Source organism: Sebastes umbrosus, chromosome 1 (assembly GCF_015220745.1).
Source record: "Sebastes umbrosus isolate fSebUmb1 chromosome 1, fSebUmb1.pri, whole genome shotgun sequence".
Classification (NCBI taxonomy): domain Eukaryota; kingdom Metazoa; phylum Chordata; class Actinopteri; order Perciformes; family Sebastidae; genus Sebastes; species Sebastes umbrosus.
In genome coordinates, this window is record NC_051269.1 from 34582490 (window position 1) to 34604100 (window position 21611).

The 21611-nt window shown below is 42.0% G+C and overlaps 1 protein-coding gene across 1 annotated transcript in view; it reads left to right on the plus strand.

The window, feature by feature from the left end:
- Positions 1 to 21611, plus strand: part of LOC119492143 (ataxin-7) — a 37855-nt gene that overhangs the window by 10750 nt on the left and 5494 nt on the right. The window contains exons 5-11 of the mRNA XM_037776539.1: positions 7565 to 7669; positions 15883 to 16174; positions 17993 to 18327; positions 19563 to 19645; positions 20087 to 20391; positions 20949 to 21138; positions 21324 to 21445. Coding sequence (XP_037632467.1) covers positions 7565 to 7669; positions 15883 to 16174; positions 17993 to 18327; positions 19563 to 19645; positions 20087 to 20391; positions 20949 to 21138; positions 21324 to 21445 — 1432 coding nt within the window. The remainder of the gene's footprint in view (positions 1 to 7564; positions 7670 to 15882; positions 16175 to 17992; positions 18328 to 19562; positions 19646 to 20086; positions 20392 to 20948; positions 21139 to 21323; positions 21446 to 21611) is intronic.

Genomic DNA, 21611 nt, shown 5'->3' on the forward strand with positions numbered 1-21611 from the left:
ATGATTTCTGGAAAAACATAAGGGAAAATGGAAAATTCAGTGTTAAAAACAGCGTTTAGGACTTTTTCTTTGTAAAAGCCCTCTCTTAGTCATAACTCTATTTACATGGTATGAAGTTACGATATGGCTTGCTCCTATGTTACACGCTGGTTCAACACAAAATATGACCTACAGTAATGGTTTTGTTACCACATATTTAGATAAATATTGGTAAATTGAAAAAAAAGAGTTAAATTTAAGATAACTTCTTAGTGTCAGCATGTCATGTAAATTTCTGATTTATTCAGGCATGATATATTTAAACTTTGATGCCGTGATGGATTTAAAAAAATCAACCAGACAACACTGATAACAAAGTTCCTGCTAGTAACTATGATCTCTGGTCGTTTCCCTCTAAAGCTGAAACATATTGTAGGTTTCTCTAATAGTGTTTAACGGGCAGTAACATGAAAGGTTCAGTCATGACAGAAGAAAGAGAAAGGACAATCCTTTGACACAGGTGATAAAACACCACAATGTCAGAAACACACATCGTCTGGCTTCTGAGCCACGGAGTGATGTTTCAGAGCAGTTTGAGCTGCATTTTATTTTTGGAAACACCTTGTTTAGCGTTGGATGATTTGTCCTGCTGGCAGGCCTGGATTTAGAATGAGCCTCACTACAAAGGTAAATTATTATAACAATGAACTGATTCAACAATCATGCACTATTTTCCAGACACGCCAAGCTCTTAACACTGACATCTGAATGACCAAGTTGACAGGATGATTTGAAAACTTGTTCATTTAACTCAGAGTTTAATGAATGAATGAATGAATGAATGATGAACAAACGTTGTTACTACGGTGCTGCAGTGATTGTAGTTTGAAGCATAGCTTAATGAAGTTTAATGAAAGGTTTCATACTTCGCTAATGTCGTGCACTACGGCCGGACGATATGACCGAAATCTTCTGTCACAATATAGTGCATTTCCTATCTCGATAAAAATCACAATATAGCACGTTTTCTGGTAATTCAATAAATGAATGTATGAAATATCCACATGGTAAAAGCTTTTTTTGTATACTCCTGTGTGAATTAGATACTTGACAAATGAAAAGTATTTTCTTATTTACTGTAATTAAGAACTTTAGTGCAAAATGAACATAACAGTTTCAAGTGAAATTACTGTATAGAGAAAAAAAAGAAATACAGGTCCGGCATGTTTAGATAAGAAAAATAATATGAATAAAAAACAACCGATAAATGCATTTTCCAGAACAGGTGGCAGACATTAAGGCCCTTAATAATTTATAGACACACATCTTGGTCTGAAATATATCATTGGTTATAATTAGGGCTGACCCGAATGCTTCGAAGCCGACCGTTGCTATGGTAATTGACCTTCAAATCAGTATTCAAATACATCTTCTTTGTTTTTTTTTTTATATATATATAAGTATGTAATAATGTATAAATTACAAAATAGCCCATGAAATTAAGAATTATCCCACAACATTATTCATATTCAACATTAATCATTATTAGTTATTTTCAGACAGATGTAGCAGTTTATGTGTAGAGGTGCGTGTGTGTACAGTAGTGCGGGAGTGGAGCTGTCCCGAAGCTTTGAATACCTTTTGAATATTTCTCCCTGAAGCTTCGATGCCCAAAAATCGTTGAATCCACCTGATTAGTCCCTGGTTTTCTGCTCACTGTCTCAAACAGGAAACAACATGGCAGACTGCTAGTAAACTTTCTGTTATTCCGTCTAAACAATCCTCATGCGATGCTCATTTGCATAACGGACTGTTCCCCGCCTTTTTATTTTGAAAGAGCTACGGCCAAGGAGGAAACACTCGGCCGACCTATCGTGATACTTCATCACTCAGTCACTCAGTCTGTCAGTGACAGACTTTTGCGTTTGTAGGGCTGGTCCTCTGCTGTCCAGACAAAAATGACACGCCATGCTGGTTAATGACAACGGATAGCCTGTAGTGGGGAGTGGCGTGTGGCAAACTTAGAAAAAGATGGTTTCCTGGTCAGTGTCTGACTTTCTTACGAGCTCTTCTTGTTTTGGTTGGGCTGAGTCTGGGAACGTTTCTGCATGTTGAGTCCTCTCGAAGCTAAACAGCTTTTCGCAGCTTTTTCCGCTCCCCTCCCACATGTAGGGGACGTAAAAGCGTCGTCCAAATTATGTAAATATTGCCGTAAAACAGTTTGGCCGCTTATTTTTCGACATCATGATAGAAACAATATAGAAAAAATAGATGTTTTTGTATCACATATTGCCCAGCCCTGTTATGCACTGTCGTCCACAGCTACTTTTTATCACTTTGCGGAAAGGATTTTTGCCTGTTGCTTAAGCTCACGTGTCAGATGTGACCTTGCTTTTATGGTACGGTCATCGCAGCTGCTAGGACAGCAAGATTAACATACGTCCTTTTCTTTGAGCTGCATTTCAGAACCAAGTGCAGAGTGAAAATAAATGAATCCTCTGTCGTTTTCTGTTCTGAAAATCTATTTGTGTGTATACTTTGGCAGAGAAAAATGGCACTAATTAAGCAAAAACCACGAGGATCATCTTCAGACACTCAACACCGTCATTAATTCTACAGCCAACAACAAAGCGATCACTGTGGTGTGAGTAATTGTCACTGAATTTGACAGTTTTCAGACTTTGGTATCTCCGAACATGAAACACCTTTGGACACGGATTTGTCCAACATTTTAGAGGCACACGTGTGTTGGAATGTTTCTGGTTCTCATTCATGCTTTCTAACGATGCATTTGCAGAATAGGGCATCTGTTTTATATCTCAATGAGGAATGGCCATCGGGAAAGATGGCACATCTCACTTTGGTCACATGATTTTGGCCCACACTTATGTCTTCGGTGTGTCCAGATTTAGGCCCAGTCCCAATGTCCACACTCACGGACTGACTGACACTTTCCTGCGAAGTCAGTGAGGGCTTAGGGCTGTCCAACTGTCAAATCGTCAAGTGCTTGAGGGCTCTTTCGTAGACATTTTGAGCCCTTTATGTACACTTTCCTCTAAGTACGCATTTCTGCAGACATTGCCTTAGGGCATATCCCACAACTCATAGCTTTGTGACGTTAAACACAGGGTTACAAGGGGTAGCCCGGAGATGTTAAAAAAAGGTAAACAAATAGGACGGCACATGTTCAGCTATGTTAAATTTAACAGAAACATTAAGGATTTAAAATGGTACATAAAAAACACATGAAATCAGAGTAATGCTAGCATTAGACTATATTACTCACCTGGTTTATTCCATCAACCATTTATTTTAATTTTGCTTAATGATGCTGTTTTGACAAAAATAATTAAATTGATTATTTAACAATAAGGCTACCTAACGTGATGTGTCACTGCAAAGTGCTGTCCCATTCATATTTATACCATTTCAAGCCCTTGCAGCCTCTCACACTCATCCATTTACCAGGTGACGTCAGTTAAGTCCCTGAGGGGTCAGGGTTTAAGGCCTTAGGGGGGACATTGGGATTGGGCCATAGCCTTTTTTTCCCCTCTCCACGTGTTGCTGTAAAGGAAAGGGTTAATTGCAGGCAACAATGTGCATACCCTAAGACCGTTGCACAATGTTAATGACACGTGTCCTAGAGGCCCCTAATGACTGGAAAAATCTTTAATATTTCATACAATATATATATATTTTTTTAAACGTATGAGATGCATTACACTGCATACACTGAGGTGGCGGCTCAGCTAAGGAGATGTTGTCTGCTTTATGCTGAAGAAATGCAGTTTAAAAGTGGATGAGATTATTGTATCTCCAGGTCAAGAAAAGCATTTTCAGAGGGAGGCGGAGAGACTGAACGGTCTTTTAAAATGTTCGGCTGTAATGACATGCACTTGACATGCAAGTGGACTGAAACATGTCTCCCATCATGTAGCGGCGTCTGTTAGTGTCTGTTGTTTGTGTCATGGGGCTGATCAACACATGCTGCTCGCGGCAGACGTGCGTGTTCATGGACTGTTATTCTGTGAGTCTGTGTGTATGTGTGTTTAGTAGGGGTATTACAAGTGGATGACTACACCTCTCCGCCATGACTCACCACCAGATTCCTCCTGTGGTGTAACCGCCATTCTAACACACACCGATGATTAACACGTTGTAAAAAATGTATGGCATTTAATGAATCCGCTCATCATCTGCTTCCCTTTTTTTTTACGCATTTTACAGTGGCACTGTCACAGTCAGGGAAGCTGGGAAATGTAGTGCCAGTGTCAGCCACAGGTCAGATTCAGCCAGCGTGTGTGCTGCTCAGAGACAGCCAGAGCTGCTACTATTCCACCTAGATCATTCATCACTGCCATGGATGAGGATGCTGAGATTAACTGGACTCTCGTTCTCTTCCTCTGTCTCGTGCTCACAGGCTCTCTTTCTCCTCCTCAAGCGCAGGTCCTCTGCTGCTTTGTCTTGCTGATGCCTCGGCCTGCTTTTCTGCTTTCTCTCTCTCTCTCTGTTTTTTCTCCTCGCTTCCTTTCTTGGCTTCGCTCGGCCGTTCTGTCTCCTCTTTCTTCGCCACGGTGACTTGATTTCTCTCTCTATCCTTTTCATCTTCCTCCTTTAACAAGAAGAAAATGGAGATTGTAGACTGGGGCGGGCACAGCGGCGTTGGACCACTTTTCAAGTCAGGCCGTTTTCAGCGGTACAGTTCATTCGGTGCCAGTGCGTTGAATGCAGAGTGGGGAGGGCGAACTAGCCAGGCTGCTTTTATAGTTGAGCAAACGGTTTGGAGAACGCTCCCAAGTGAACAACAGCAGCAGTTTGGGAATGAGTTTAGTTTGACCTTGCTATTGATCCATCAAGGAAATGCGGTTGGCCTGCTGGACACCGCAGTTCTTGGCCTGTTTCAATAAAAGATTTGAGAGAAGGTGGAGTTTTAATGGAGAATACATGGGAAGTTATTGATTTAGCAAATATTTGTGCTCTCTTATTATAACTCCAATTTGCTAGTGGTACAGGAGAACGGCTCATAGAGAGGGTTGGATCAAAACAGACATGTTGAACCGAAAAGTTGCACAGAACTCAGGCCAGCATTTTAAGGGCTTACGCTTGTACAAGGGCGATCAGTGAGTACTGCCCTCCACATCACACTTCTGCACTTGTTCTCTTTGCATTATAGTCAGACCCTTGCTTGAGCACATCAGCAGTGTGCTCCCCCACTCAAGTTCTATATAATTTACATGCCTTTGTCCATTAAATGAAGACATTTGCCGTCTCTCCTTGGCAGACCCAAGCCGCTGTGAAAATAGGTCTTTTCGCTCCACTGCTGTTGAAGGAGACACTTAGCAGAGTGGCTTCAGACAATTGACGCGCATTAAGTAGCATCAGGCTTGTCAATTCATCCACACAACGCTGCCACTGACCTCCCCGAGAGGGAATCCCGCCAGGTAGGCCCTTTTTAAATGGTCCTTGCTTAATGGCCCTCATCCCTTCCAGACTCGTCCAGCGATGTTTGGAGAACCCTTGACTGCCCCGGCGGAGTACACATTGAAGAGGGGCTCCACTTCTCTCCTCTTGTATCCTGTCTCCTGCTCATCTCATCACAACGCCCCAGGCAATCTCTTAATTAGCCTCCTTAATTAGGTGGTTTCTGGTTGTGTGCGCCAGGGTAAATTTTGATCACATTCTGGTGAGAAGCGGCACTTCCCTCTGATTTGCCTTAGAGTAGCTTGTGAAGCGTGAGGGTTGGTTCATACAATTGGGTGGCTGGAGATGCTCGAGCTGCAGGCATGTCTTACCTTGCAACTCATGCTTCTTGTGTTTTTTTACGATTGCAGGAAAATTACCATCGTTACACTAGGGGTGGGCGGTATACAGGTTTCATCACCGTCACCGGTGTCACGTTCGGCCACGACATGGACTTTGCAATACCATCATTACCGTGATAAACACAAACACGTTCTGGTTTTAGCCAACACACACACACGAGGGAGATACATGCGGTACCGATACTTTTCGGAACCTTTTGCTTTTCATTTCGGTGCCCATATTAACAGGTTAGAGTAGTCACACAGCCCGGGTGAGCTATAACTCATTTTCAATCTTATTTGGAGCCAATAAACACATCTGTTTTTTTTACATTATTTATTATATCTTCCTTAAGATTTGTCCCCTTACATTGCCCATAAAAAGAAAAGAGGTAGAATCACGTTTTAAGTGGAGTATCCCTTTTGATTTTGTAATCATGTGATATAATACCGTCACCGCAAAAAAACAAAAAAATACCGTGATATACATTTTAGGTCAGAACGCCCATCCGTACTTAACAACACCCTGAACTCAGCCATTTCTTCCAGTTTCACTTCATTTAAAATATTCCAGACAGAGGCACTACACTGCTATGAGTTGTCAAAAGGTTTTGTGGTTCATGAATCTGTGTGCGTCCACATTTTAAATATTACTCCATAATAACTTCTTGTGTTAAATATGAGCTGGTTTTAGGGGAGGAGGTTTCAGATGAGTCCTGACTCGTGGAACGTGACCTCATTCCTGGATTGGAATATTTTAATGTTATGGCTTTTAAACATTTCTATACAATCTCACTGTGACATGCAACTTTTAAAACTTGACAGACTTTGATTAGGGGGCAGCAGCAAAACATATTTTAGCCATCTAAAAGAACCTAACTAACCTAAAAAAAATCTATATTTGTTTAAGTGTATGCTATATTTAGAATATTTTCACTGCTTTACCTTGCCATCAGACAGGCTTTTCCAATGAGGAACTGAAGGCGTTATATCCACCTATGCTCTCGCCAAAGCCACTACACTCCATTGAAAAAAACCTGTAATTTTACCTCGCAGGACATGAGGGTTGCTGGTCTACAGCTGCCTCGACCGGTTAGTTTGTTTGTGTTACTGTGTGACTTTGGTGAATCCAAACTAACCGAAGTCACATAGAGATGTGTGTTTGAATTGGGACATGAAAGGGATGTGAGAAAACCAACACGGGAAGCATGAGGGGGAAAACATTCCATTTTATTCCTTCGTGATCGCTTCTAGGTCACAAATCATCCACACTCTTTGCTACATACATCTTGTATGTGCTGTGCTTGTTTATATCTGGGAGAGACGTTAATTCTTTAACGGCGGGTAACCTTTGGATTGCTGGCTCGGCCCTTTTCCTGCTTCTTATCATTAGGACGTTCTCTATGATGAATGAGGACTCGCATTTGGGAGTGATCTGTATTTGCATGTGCAGACTTTGCTCGTCAGTTCACATCGAGTGAGCTCTTCAGTTTTTTTAATATTCTTAATATGGTTACGTGTATTCATGTGTGTGTTGTACAAGGCAATGATGTCTAAATTGTACTCGGTATGTGACCAATTTCCTTCTCGATGTTAAGCAGCAAATATTGTGCCATCAAACTGAGTCACCCTATCTTGAGCTATTACAGTTATGACAACAAATGATGGATGTTTAAATGAAGAGTCAGAGTTTGTTGCCAACTGGAGCACAGAGTGAACGTAGGTTTGTTTTATTTGCCCCTCCTTGACTTGTGTCTTGTCTGATTTATTCTTCCCGTGTACAGACATGCCCATATTTGGCCAGTGTCCCGCACAGGACGACTTCTACCTGGTGATGTGCAGCCACTGCGGCCAGGTAGTCAAGCCCCAAGCCTTCCAAGCACACTACGGTAAGTGTCATGCACACACATACATGAATATGCATGCATATATTCAGAGCCATCTTTCATGCTAACAACATGCTAATCTCTATAAGCAGATTCTGCATTCACATGTCGAATCTGTAGGCAACGGCTCACGATTTTTGCAGCTGAAGCATTCTGGTTTCCGTTTGTAGTCCGAGTAGTATTGAGCAATCACGTTCAAGCAGGCTTTGGTTGAATGCAGGTTAACAGTCCGTGTGGAGAGCAAAAGAGGCAGAACACATTGGCCGAAATGTAATCTCCAAACCCATCAGCTATAGTCTGACGATCATTTAGCTTTTTATTGGTTTATAATTAACTTGTAAATAGGGCTATAAAAACTTCTTGAGTAACTCGAGTAATTTCATTACAAAAAAGTCATAGATGCAAATTCTTTGCATCAAAGCTTTGTTTATTCCCCCCTGCGCCTGCGCAGGTTTTGTGTTGGCGCTATCAACGGTGCACAGATTGATTTCGCGAGTGCAACTGAAGGTGGACACCAAGGCTGTCGCAAGCAATCCCAAAACAATTATTGGTTTGGATCGTTGTAATTACTGCTGCACAACACGCACCCGAGAGAGAATTGGCAGAGCGACGGAGAGGGCGAGTGTGTGAAAGAGAGACGAGCGCACTTACTTTTACAGTCTGGCGAAAGATCTTCAGGATCGATAAGACGACATCCATGGCATGCTTTTATTTGTAATGGTGGCTGTAGCTCCTGTATTTTGATCCCACATGATTCGATCAGTTTGGATGATTTGTGCAGCCCCTGTCCGCGGCAGAGAGGAGAGACCTGGATCAATTTTGAATTCAAACATATTAATACGGTTCGATCAGTTAAAGTTATAGTAACTTTTACAGGAGTATCCCATAAGATATGTACCTTTTTTTTAAAGCGATTTCTTTTAAAAAAAATGTATTTAGTTTGCATTTCAGAAAAAAGTTTTATTTAAAACCCAGAATGCAATATGGCACTTAAATGCACTAAATGGTTTTAGTTGACACATAATATTATTGGATGTGATTTAAGCAATGAAAATATAGATTTTTCTGAAAAGGAAACCAATTAGTTGTTAATTTTAAGAGAATTTCTCCTTTGTATATTTCCTATTGCTCCCTAATAAAGCAAAAATATTTTTTATCCGAACACACGATTGATTGCTGAAATAATCGATAGCTGCAGCCCTACTTGTAAACTGGCTACTTGTGAAACAGTCCAGTCGTACACGTCGTCTCTCAACTCCAACTCTAGTATTGCATCTCAAGTTGCTAATCGGACTGTAAACAATGAGTAGCGCATGGAAGAGGAAGTCTTGGCCCGGATATCCGCTGGCTACACCTGAACCCCACGAATATAGCCCCTTGCCCCCAGAGGCTTATCCATCATCAGACCGGTAGCCGATGGGTTCAGAGATTGACACCATGCACAGTCAGCTTTTAAGAGTTTCTGAATATTACAGATGGCCCCATGCAAGAATGGAGAGTGAACGTGGACAGTAGAGGAAGTAGATCAGTGAGGAAGGAATGTAACAAAGTAGTCTTCATCTGTAGCAACCATGTACCACTTCAAGGCTGGTGGTGATATTTCACACATTAACGCACTCTGTGGTACAGTATCACTTCTCCCTCCGCCTTTGTATTCCCCCGCCACTTTTCCTTCTCCACACAGTAACCCGAGATGGGACGCCACAGACTTTGATTTATTTATTTATTTATTTAACTCACTGTCTCACTTGTGTGTGTGTGTGTGTGTGTGTGTGTGTTTACAATTCCCCTGTTAATATTTGATGTGGCTCTCTCGGTCTTCCTAGTAATGTACTTTTTTTAAACTCGCACAGCTGGGATCAGATTTCTGGTTCTGTTAATACTTCAGGGATGTGTGTGTATGTGTGTTTCAGTACGTGGCTTCCCAATGCTCAGTATTTAAGCTGGATCTTTGACTGAAGTGCTAAAGTAAATGGATGAATTATAGATCTGTGATTAGAGTGACTGCATCACTGCGGATCTCTTTAAACTTGACAGTGTTCACGGCAAGTTCACAAACGTCCACAGTTGCTCCCAAACTTGTTTCCTTGAAATGGTAGGCTGCATGTTAGAGTGACACTTACCATGTCCTGTCCTGTAGGGCTGTTTGTTTAAAGTATATTAGTCTTTGTGGATCAAATTTAAGAGGACAGGAATTGTGTTCGTGCGAGAAATCTGATGGCTTCAACCCTGATTAGCACCAGTTTTTGTCCCATCACTACACTCTCACTCCCTGCATCTGAGCACACATCTGATAGCATTCTCTTTCTTATAATTTGGGTCTTTTTTTGTCCTAAATGCATATTGGGTTTTTGTTGCTGTCAGTGGTGTGCCTTCCCCCATGAAGTGTGACAGTAATTACAGTTGTCATGGTCAGCCACAAGAGGGAGGTATAACGGCACATTGCTACGAGAGGAACTGTCCTTGTTACTGTGTCAACAATATTCAAACAGAGGGCTCCTCCCATGATGCTAAAACAATATAGACTGATACAAGCCTATCTAGACTGGACTATTACTTATGACTGTTACAGTTGAGTTGTCAGACCTGCGAGGGGATTTTGAATTAGAAGTAGACAAACATTGGAAGGCATTAAAGTGCCTATGAAGTAAAACGGCACTGACAACATCCCAGCAGGTGGCCGCCGTACATCTTTAACAGGGCGGTACTGTGAATGCAGACTGTGCACAATCTTATGTATCTGATAGATTGATGCTGGATGAGCAGCTAATGGTGCCTTCCCTTGACTTCCATATGATGCTAATGATTATTTTCATTGAATGCAGGACTTTTATTTTTAACAGAGTGTTTTTTAAATCGTAGTATTAGTATTTTTAGTAAAAGGTCTTAGTACTTCTTCCTCCACTGGTATTAATCAATGACACTGCCTCAGTGGGTCTCTCCCTGCCTGCTCTTTCATCATCAGAGGTGAGTCAGAACCTCTCGTTGTCTCTCCGTCTCTACCAGCCTCCTCCTCTCTCTGCTTTTTAAAATAATCAGCTATAGAGCGCTTAATTTTTGGAACAAGGTAACAGCTAAATTGATTGCTTAGAAAAGTTTTCTGCCGCTACGTACATGCGCATCATGCAAATTAGTAACAAACCGCACACATAAAAACCAGGCGCATGCACGAGATACGAGCACACAGAGCGAGCGTAAAAGCATCCTCACGCTGGAGCATTTCTGCTCCGCGTGCATAAATGCGGTCCCACGAGCAGCAGGGATGGAATAGACAGTCGCTGATGTCTCCATCTCGTGCACTCGCATGAATGGGACCACGGGACATTTTAACTGGCACACACGCATATGCAACCATTTTGCTCTGGTTCATGTATCTACATTTAGAAATCTATTGATCAATATGTTTTGCGTGTTGATTTAGTAACATTTGATGAAAAAACATGTCTGATTATTTTGTAGATTTTAGGGATATGAGGCATTTGAGGATAATCCAACAAATAAATTCACAATAAGTAATGAGTAGCGATTCTTTTTCCGATGTATCGATGAGTCCTTTAGTCTAGAAAATGTCAGAAAATAGTTGAAAATGTTGAACACAGTTTCCCAGAGCCTAATGTGAAGTCTTCAGATGTCTTGTTTTGTCTGACCTTCAGTCCAAAGTCCAAAGATTTATTCCATTTACTGCGATATAAAACGGAGAAGTTGTGGCAAATCCTCAAAATTGAGAGGCTGGAATCAGAGAATGTTTGTTTTTTTTCTTTGATAGATAACGTAAACGATTAATAGAATAGTTGGTGAATCATTTTTTTTGTCAATTGACTAATCGTTTCAGCTCCACACAGGAACAAGTCTAAATCTGGGTGAAATTCTTTGGCTGTGCGACTATACGTGGCCATACAGAGTAGAAGTGCTCTTGCTGTGATTTTCCTCCTGTCTCCCTCCCTCTGATGTCATTATAGGAAGACCCCATGTGGCGTTAACACGGGGCAGAGGCACTGATCTCAGCACCACTGAGATGGTCTCAATATGATTTTAGTGCGCTTCTTTGAGCCCTTCTGTCTCCCGTTAGGTGTTTGTGCTTCTCAGCTGAGGCTGATCCCAGCATGGGTGACACTCACCGCAGAACAGGAAGCTGCGGGCTCGGCTGCTGTTTTATGCATTCACTTATGAACCCGTCGAACAAAGGCTTGTCTCCTCACAGCTCCTCACGCACACATTGCCTTGGCTGAACACACATTTTTAGATCATGCACCTTAAGCTTAGACAGCGAGGAAACTAACCATAGTTATTTTGTCTAGAAGAACAGGGTTATTACTGCTATACAAATAGCTTACAGAGGCCGGGCCATGCAACGACTTGAACATGATGTGTGTAGAGATGGTAGTAAGGCCATCACACAGCCAGGGATTCCCCTCAGCACTGAGCCAACCGTTTGACAACTTGAAAGAGGATATTAAGGCTCCTCCTATTCCTTGTGTTGCTGTTTTTTGTTTTTTTTCCCCCCACATTTTTTCTTGACTTCTCTTTTATTCTGCCGCTGGTGTTGGCTCTCTCTTCTCGGTGTTTTGTGGACAGAGCACCGAGTGTCACGCTGGGGTTTCCTGGTGTGAGCTTGTGTGCAGGGTGTGCTGTTGACTGTGACCGGGACAGGGCTAGACAGCAGGGGAAGGAAGGAGGGAGTGAAAGAGAGGCGGCTCAGTAGAGGGAGGGAAGATATCTGGAGTGTGTTGTGAATGGGTGCGTAGAGAGAGAGAGAGAGAGAGAGAGAGAGAGGCCCTTAGGTGAGAAGAGGGCACTCTTAAAAGCTTTTTTTTTCTCTCCCTGAAAAGGGAAATTGGAAGAAGGCTATGCAGCTGGAAGGTGTGTGCTGGGGGCTGAGGGTAATAGGGAGTGGCAGCTCCGTGCATGCATGAGTGTTAGCATCCCCTCCACTGTTTCTGCAGCAATAAGCTTGTTTGCAGATCACCTGCTGAGACTGAGCTGTGGCCTACGGCCCGGTTCCCTGCTACACCATGGAGTTAGCCCGCTTAAAGGTTAGCTAACCAGGCCCACACCTCACCACGTTGGCTAGCTGCCGACACAGACGCTCTCTATGAAAACCTGTTTGTCCTCCTTTGGCTGTATCTTCTTACATTCACTGTATGTTTGCTGGTAGTTTTTTTCCCATTCTTTGCTGTTTTGCTCATACATCAGTGTTGAAAAGAAGAGGGTCAAGTTAACCCTCCTTAGCTCATCAGCTGACACCTCTCTCTCTCTCTCTCTCTCTCTTCTCTTTCTCTCTGTATAGAGATAGAGCGCAATTAAGTTCCGCCCACACCGGAGGGGAAAGCAATTCATCGCTCTCCTTTGACTTTGTATTCGCATGAAGGTGCCCCCCTTGTCACTTTCGTACCTAAAAGCTGCTGTGTGGTGGGATGCACTACCAACATGGTAAAAAAAACCAAAACTAAGTATTTATAAGCTGCTGAACCTAAAAACTGAGCCTTTTTAAGAAGACCAAAATGAGGCATCAGCAGGAAGAATGGGAGTACTGTGAGATCCTGAGTATTGCTGGGCGATATAGCTCATAAATGATATCTTGTATTCTTTTAGGCTATATCGTGATATGCGATATATATCGCAATATTTTCATATATTCCTTAAAATAACATTACGATTCAGCCGTTTGATGCGTCATACCGCCGTAATCACTCTAGCAAACCAATATGAACAGTCTGAGGTGGTGTACTGTCAGATTTAAGTCAGATTGGTCTTTGGTTGTATTTATATTAAGTTTGACAAAATACAGTCTGCATGACTTACTGACTGACTGTCTCTCTGAATTTATGTCACATTCACTGGAAGATCACTTTTATCTTGAAGTCACGCTCTTAACATAATGCCTAGTATATACACGTACCGCATAACAACGTGGGGGTTAGTTTGACCGTCTTTTTTCGTAGAGGAGGCTGGTATCTTCCATCAACTTTTCCAACATCAACACGTATAAACTCGCTTTGGCGTTTCACTTCTTCCGCTCTCTCCAGGCTCTTTCCCTGTTCGCTGCTTCCCACCAGATGCAAAAAACACACGCCCCATACACACATCCATGCTCATTCGCCACACACACTTGCCCAGGAGAGTGTGTCACTCTACCAGCGGCTTTAAAAAAAAAAATGACGTGACAATTAACAGTTACTACATCCCACGTAGAACAAGCTGCAATACATTGAGTATATTCAATATATCACCCACCCTTAATCCTGACACCAAGTATGCCTACGTGTGCAGCAAGCATTTTGTCCAAATGTCAGTTTTAGGCTCACTATATCTCTGTAAGTTAATCTAAAGCATTTTGACAGTATGCAACTCCTGTTATAGTGGAATGTGGATAAACACTATTATATTTGCAAGAGCCTTAATTAAATAAATACAGTAGCTTACTAACACATTGCTAACATTAGATCGCTAACAGCTAACTTGTCCCATCATCATTTTAATTATCAACCGGGTGTATACTGCTAAAATAATTTGACATGCTGAAATCTGTCGCATCAGTTGCATATTGTGGCGCCGATTGTTTTCCCCTCCGGTGGGCGTGGTTTTCAGAGTATGACGCTTTGCGCTCTGTCTCTATGTGTGTCGCTCGCTCTCTCTCTCTCTCTCTCTCTCTCTCTCTCCACTTATGGTCAGAGCAGCAGGAGTGTCTGTCTGTATGACCCCTCTGTGATCCCAGGGGGTCCATTATATCTGTTTGGGAGCCGCTGCCTGGCCAAGATTCAAGACTTTGGTGCAAGTTGCAGTAACTTCCGAGGTTGCCGTCCTGCCTTTTTCTTGCTGAAATGCGTCTCTGTTGTGGAACTATCGTGATAATGACAATGAAATTATTTGGTGTGTGCTATTTCACTGTTGTATGCTGTTACTAAAAATAGCAAGAGCTTTCTTTGAAACCCTTCTATGATTATTGTGGCTGCACAGACAAGAGAACAATACTTGATGATGTTTGGAAACCATCGTGTACTTCAGTTTTGTTTTTTTATCTGAGGAAAAGATATTTAGTTTTGGATGCAAGCACTCATTGATGAGCATTTTCTTCCCCCCCCTTCCTTCTATTTTTGTCTTTCCATCCACATCTCCGTGTCACCCCAACCCCTTCTGCTGTCATACTGCCTTTTATCAGTTTGCACAGTAGCTGTTCTTAGAAGCTCAGGCAGGAAATGAAGTTCTTGACCTGATAGCTGCTTCTATTTCAGGCAGAGTTGGCATGAATCACAAATGCTGCTTATTTGTTGTCGAGGTAACCTGCTCACTACTGTCAGAGGAGGGTTTCTGTGTTCCCATGTGTCTCGCCTTTTCTCCTGACTTGTGGATGCAATAATTGCCACATGTACCCATATTAGGGCTGTCAATCAATTAAAATATTAATCGCGATTAAGCGCATGATTGTCCACAGTTAATTGCACATTTTGTGCAATTTTGTGTCTGTTCAAAATGTACCTTAAAGGGAGATTTGTCAAGTATTTAATACTCTTATCAACATGGGAGTGGGCAAATATACTTGCTTTATGCAAATGTATGTAAATAATTATTATTGGAAGTTAATTAACAACACAAAACAATGACAAATATTGTCCAGAAACCCTCACAGGTACTGCATTTAGCATAGAAAATATGCTCAAAGCATAACATGGCAAACTGCAGCCCAACAGGCTACAACAGCTGTCAGTGTGTCAGTGTGCTGACTTGACTATGACTTGCCCCAAACTGCATGTGATTATCATAAAGTGAGCATGTCTGTAAAGGGGAGACTTGTGGGTACCCATAGAACCCGTTTTCATTCACATATCTTGAGGTCAGAGGTCAAGGGACCCCTTTGAAAATGGCCATGCCAGTTTTTCCTCGCCAAAATTTAGCGTAAGTTTGAATCATTATTTAACCTCCTTTGTGACAAGCTAGTATGACATGGATTCCTTAGGTTTTCTAGTTTCATATGATGCCAGCATCTTCACTCTAGCTAAAATTGAGCCCGCTACAACCTTAACATTGTAAGTTGCGTTAAAGAAATTAGTGGCGTTAAAACAAATCTGCGTTATAATCGCGTTAACTTTGACAGCCCTAACCCATATACATTAGTCTGTTATAGTGTTGTGTCAAAGCTTTGTGACGCTTCATCCTGATCATCTAATTGACTTAATTATTATGTTTTAACGTCCAGCCTCATTTCCCTGTCCCTCCAGAGAGAAGACACAGTTCGGCCATCAAGCCAGCCTCCACCTCGCCCTTCCCCGTATCGGGCAGGAACCGGAGCAGCGGCAGCGGACTTGGCCCGGGGCTGGGCTCGGGGTCTGTAGCTGGAGTGGCGAGTGGAGGCATCCTTAGCCGAACTTCCGCCGCTGCATCCAGCTTATCGTCCTCTTCAGCGTCCTCCGCATCCAATCCCAAACTCCTCAAACCAGCCAAAGAGAAGCTGCCAGGCATTCAGCGAAGAACCCCCTTTGCATCCTTCAGGCCGCCCCAGCTGGACAAGATGTAAGTTTCACTGTTTAACATTTGCAGTACGGTGTGTTGCTAGGGTTGTGCAATTTGCCGATATACACCAAGACTAGGGCTGAACAATTAATGGTTTTTATATCAAAATAGCGATTTAAAAGTTTAAGCCAGCGATTGTTAATTTTTCTGACTTTAATAACAGAGGAACACTTCGCACATCTGTTTCATGAGACAGGTGCGTAGAAGAGGGACGAGTAGATAAACAGTTGCAAACAGACTCCCACACACTGTCTAACTTGCAATTATACTTTTATTTGCGACTTTTCGGTGCTCGACCGTCATCAGGCAGACGATTATTGACAATGAGAAGTCATCTTATACACCGATCAGCCATAACATAAAGAGAACTGACAGGGGAAGTGAATAGCATTGATTATCTTGTTAAAATGGCATCTGGCAGTGGCTGGGATAGTATATCAGACAGCAAGTGAACATTTTGAACTTTGTGTTGGAAGCAGAAAAAAATTGGCAAGCGTGAGGATGTGAGCGACTTTGACAAGGACCAAATTGTGACGGCTAGACGACTGGGTCAGAGCATCTCCAAAACTGCAGCGCTTGTGGGATGTTCCCGGTCTGCAGCGGTCAGGACCTAACAAAAGTGGTCCAAGGAAGGAAAACTGGTGAACCGGCGACAGGGTCAGACCCGAGGCTCATTGATGCACGTGGGGAGCGAAGGCTGGCCCGTGTTGTCCGATCCAATATAAGAGCTACTGTATCTCAAATCGCTGAAAAAGTTGATGCTGGTTCCGATAGAAAGGTGTCAGAACACACAGTGCAATGGCAGTTTGTTGTGTATGGGGCTGCGTAGCCGCAGACCGGTCAGGGTGCCCATGCTGACCTAATGTTATGGCTGATCGGTGTAATATGGAGAGGCTGTAAAGTCTGGAACCAATCACATTCCCCAAGTGCGATAGAAGGCATTAATACCAAACATCAATTAACTATATAACCGTCTCTAATATCGTACACAGAGCTAGAAATCTGTATTCAAACAGTCAAAAATGTACACCAATATTCTTATATTGGCCGATTACTTTAAAATGAATGCTTAAAGATCCAAAGGATAAACTGCACGCTCAGAAAGAAACATGTTCAAATATTTCAGCTTACATTTGTCGATGAACCTGTAGGGATACATATGCATAGCAAGTGAATAAACCTAAAGAACACCTCCATAATAAGTACAACAAGGCCTCACAATTAAAAAGAAAAGCTTAAGCGTAGGTTTGGATCATTATTTAACCTCTTATGCGACAAGCTACTATGACATGGTACCAATAGATTCCTTAGGTTATGATACCAGTATCTTCACTCTAGCTTTAAGACTAAGCCCACTACAGCCTCCAAAATATCGATTGCGTTAATGCGTCAAAGAAATTAGTGGCGTTAAAACAATTTTTGAGTTAACACGTTATCGCATTAACTTTGACAGCCCTAGTGCGTACATTTACACTCGGCCAAAGATAGCTTTGTGGAGGAAGAAACACCAGTCAACTTGTGTTTGAAATGTTTGTACTCATTTAACAGGCTGCAGTCTAAATCATGAAGAGTTGTACCAGGATCTGTGTTCAGGATCCGTCAGAGAAAGATGTATTTTGACACCTGTTTTTGTTGTTGTTGTTTTTTTAACCTGAGTCTTTGATAAATGATGGATCATATTAGATTTATGTTTTGTCCTCCCAGCCCCCTCCATACGTGCACATCTGTCTCTTACCATGCGTTTCTCACCGGCTCCGTGTTTCTAACTCTCAGCTTCCTCCTTGCTGCCCTCTTCATCTCTGTAACCTTCTCTTCCAGCCTCACCCCGGCTGTCAAGGTGGAGAAGATGCATCTGAGGGTGGACTCGTCAGCTAAGCTGGTGCAGGCCCCGTCTGCCCCAGCCACCACCCCATCCTCCTCTACATCCTCCTCTAGCACCACTGTGAGCTCCAACACTACCACCATCACCACCTCCTCCTCCTCATCATCAGCCCTTAAACCAGGCCTTAACTGTCCCTCCATACCAAAGCCTCCATTACTGGCCCCGGGTCAGATTCCCAACGGCAAGGGCCACGTGTCAGTCCTCTCAGACAAGAAGCAGGACAGCAGCAGCAGTGCCAGTAGCAGACGCCACATTAACAAGAAAGTGACAGGTCAGTTGGAGGGGAAATGGATGGAAACCACTGTTCTAGTTTTGTGCTGTCAATATTTGTATTGTCAGTTCTGATTCACCAATTCAGTTTAGATTATGACCTACAGTATTTTTATACTCATTTAGGGCTGCAACTAACCATTATTTTCATTGTCGATTAATCTGTTGATTATTTTCTCAATTAATCGATTAGTTGTTTGGTCTATAAAATGGTGAAAAATGGCGATCAGTGTTTCCCAAAGCCCAAGACGACGTCCTCAAATGTAGAGCTGCAATGATTAATAGATTATTGGTCAACTATTAAAATATCGATTAATTGGTTTGAGTACATTTTTAAAGAAAAATAAGTCAAAATTCTCTGATTCTAGCTTCTTAAATGTGAATATTTTCTGTTTTCTTTACTCCTCTATGACAGTAAACTGAATATCTTTGAGTTGTAGACAAAACAAAGACATTTGAGGACGTCATCTTGGGCTTTGGGAAACAATGATCAACATTTTTCACCATTTTTTGACATTTTATAGACCAAACATCTAATCAAGTAATCAAGAAAATAATCAAAAGATTAATCAACAATGAAAATAACTGTTAGTTGCAGCCCGACTCAAATGTCTTGTTTTGTCTGCAACTCAAAGATATTCAGTTTACTGTCATAGAGGAGTAAAGAAACGAGAAAATATTCATATTTAAGAAGCTGGAATCAGAGAATTTTGACTTTTTTTTTCTTAAAAAAATACTCAAACCGATTAATCAATTATCAAAATAGTTGGCAACTAATTTAATAGTTGACAACTAATCGATTAATCAATTAATCGTTGCAGCTCTAGTCATACATTAAAAATAATGGTTTGTTTTCTCTAGTCTTGCGTAGTCCATTTCATAATATGGAATGGATTAATTAACTATCATTGAAAGACCATACACAATACCTGATCTTGATATGAAATCCCCTCGTGTAAAGACCCGACATTAGTAATCCATTTCTTTGATCGAAAAAGGACACGATCAACAACATCGTAAACATCAACTCTGAAAGTCACCAGCTAGAACAGCTGCCTGTCTTCACAACTTCACATACATCAGCTTAAAAGGCTAAGGCGAATAGTTTACATAACACAGCTCACAGTTAGTGAAGAAAGTTCCCAGAGCAGGTGATTTGTCACAATGCATGTAAATAACAATTTTCTTCTCCCTCACTCCTCTCCTCCCCTCTCCTCTCCTCTCCTGTGCCTTCAGAACGTGAGTTCAATGCAGATATCCATTGTGGCGTTGTGGATATGACAGCTCGGAAACCATGCACAAGATCCCTAACATGCAAGGTAACCAGTCTCTCTGCTTTGTGCCGAACATTCAAAACTTTTGACATTTGGAGATGTATGCAGAAATATTCAAATACATCATTTTTAGAATTTAAAAAGAAAAGAAAAAAACTATGTTTTTTGCTCCAAACGGCATGTGATTATCATAAAGTGGGCACGTCTGTAAATGGGAGACTTGTGGGTACCCATAGAACTCATTTTCATTCAGATATCTTGAGGTCAGAGGTCAAGGGAACCCTTTGAAAATAGCCATGCCAGTTTTTCCCTCGCCAAAATTTAGCAAAACGTTGGAGCATTATATAGCTTCTTTCCCGATAAGCTGACATGACCTGGTTGCAATCTGTTTCTAATCCTCACTATGTGGAGGATGAAACAGTTTTTTGGACATACACTTGTTGAAGCAAGTTGTTCTGACCTTTGACCTTTCTAATGTCCCACCAGACACATTCCTTAAGCCAGCGGAGGGCAGTGCCAGGGCGGAGGAAACGCTTTGACACGTTGCTGGCGGAGCACAAGAACAGAACAAGGGAGCGGGAGAAGGAGAAAGAGAAGGAGAAGGAGAAGGAGAGAGACCTCCACCAACCCCATTCCCAGCAAAACCCCTCTCTCAGGGACCCACACGCCTCCTCCCACCTCGCCGCTGCCCATGACGCCCACCAGGTCGCTCATGGCAACGGCCCCGCCCCAGAAGCCACTAAGCCTTTGCCACTCGGCAAGCCTAAATTTCACAGCCCTGGTCTTCCACGGTACGTCCTGCTGCAGATCTGTTCTTGTATTTTGTCTTGTCTTGTATGTATGTATCGCTTCTAGGGCTGAAACTTACGATCATTTTCATTGTCAATTATTTTCTTGATTAATTGATTAGTTGTTTGGTCTATAAAATGTCAGAAAATAGTAAAAACTGTCGATCAGTGTTTCCCAAAACCCAAGATGATGTCATCAAATTTCTTGTTTTGTCCACAACTCAAACATATTTAGTTTACAGTCATAGATGAGTAAAGAAATCAGAAAATATTCACATTTAAGAAGCTGGTGTCAGAGAATTGTTCTTTTTTTTCTTAAAAAAAATACTCCAGTCGATCATCAAAATAGTTGCAGATTAATTTAATAGTCGACAACTAAACAATTAATTCTTGCAGCTCTAATTGAGTGTAGCAACACCCGACAAACTAGCTTTTATCGGGAGACGAGAGGTGAAACAAACCGTTAAAATTGAGCATTTGACACATTTTGTATGGTTCTCTGAAACAGTTTTTATGATTAAGGTGAAAATGACCAGCCACCCTATCTATCTGTCCATCAGACTAAACAGCAGTCACGGAGGTGGTACCCCCGGAGACCCTGCAGTAGTCCACGAGTCACCACACCATGCCCAGACTACCCCCGATGGGCTTTCCCGACCCTCCAGTGACGAGGGCGAGAACGAGGAGCGGGAGGACAGCGCTGACAAACTGGACTGTCACTATTCAGGTTATCACCCTCGACCGGCAGCTGTAAGTGCACCCGACCATCACTGGTCTCTGATCAGCCATAGACAACTTTTCTTCTTGTTAACACTACGAAGGATTGTAGATTTTCAAAAGACAATCCATTATTTGTTTCTGATTTCACAGTTTTCAGAGTTTTTTTTACAATTGATTCACAGTATACTGATCATTTGTACCCTTTCTGTTCCCAGTACTGTACATTCGGAAGTCGACTGTTTGGGAGAAGCTGTTACTCTTTTGACCGGCGATGGGACAGAGTGCGATGTGCCCTAACCACAATGATGGACAAGCATGTCAACTCTCAGATGTGGAAGTAAGTTGGTTCAACTCTGATTTTATTATGGCTGAGAGCATTTTTTGACGGCCAATATATCCGTTAATATTTCAGAATTGTGGCCATAAAGAACAACTACCGGACATATAACAGAACTATATTTGACATAACTTGAAAATAAGTTAAATAAAGAAGCGGTCTAATA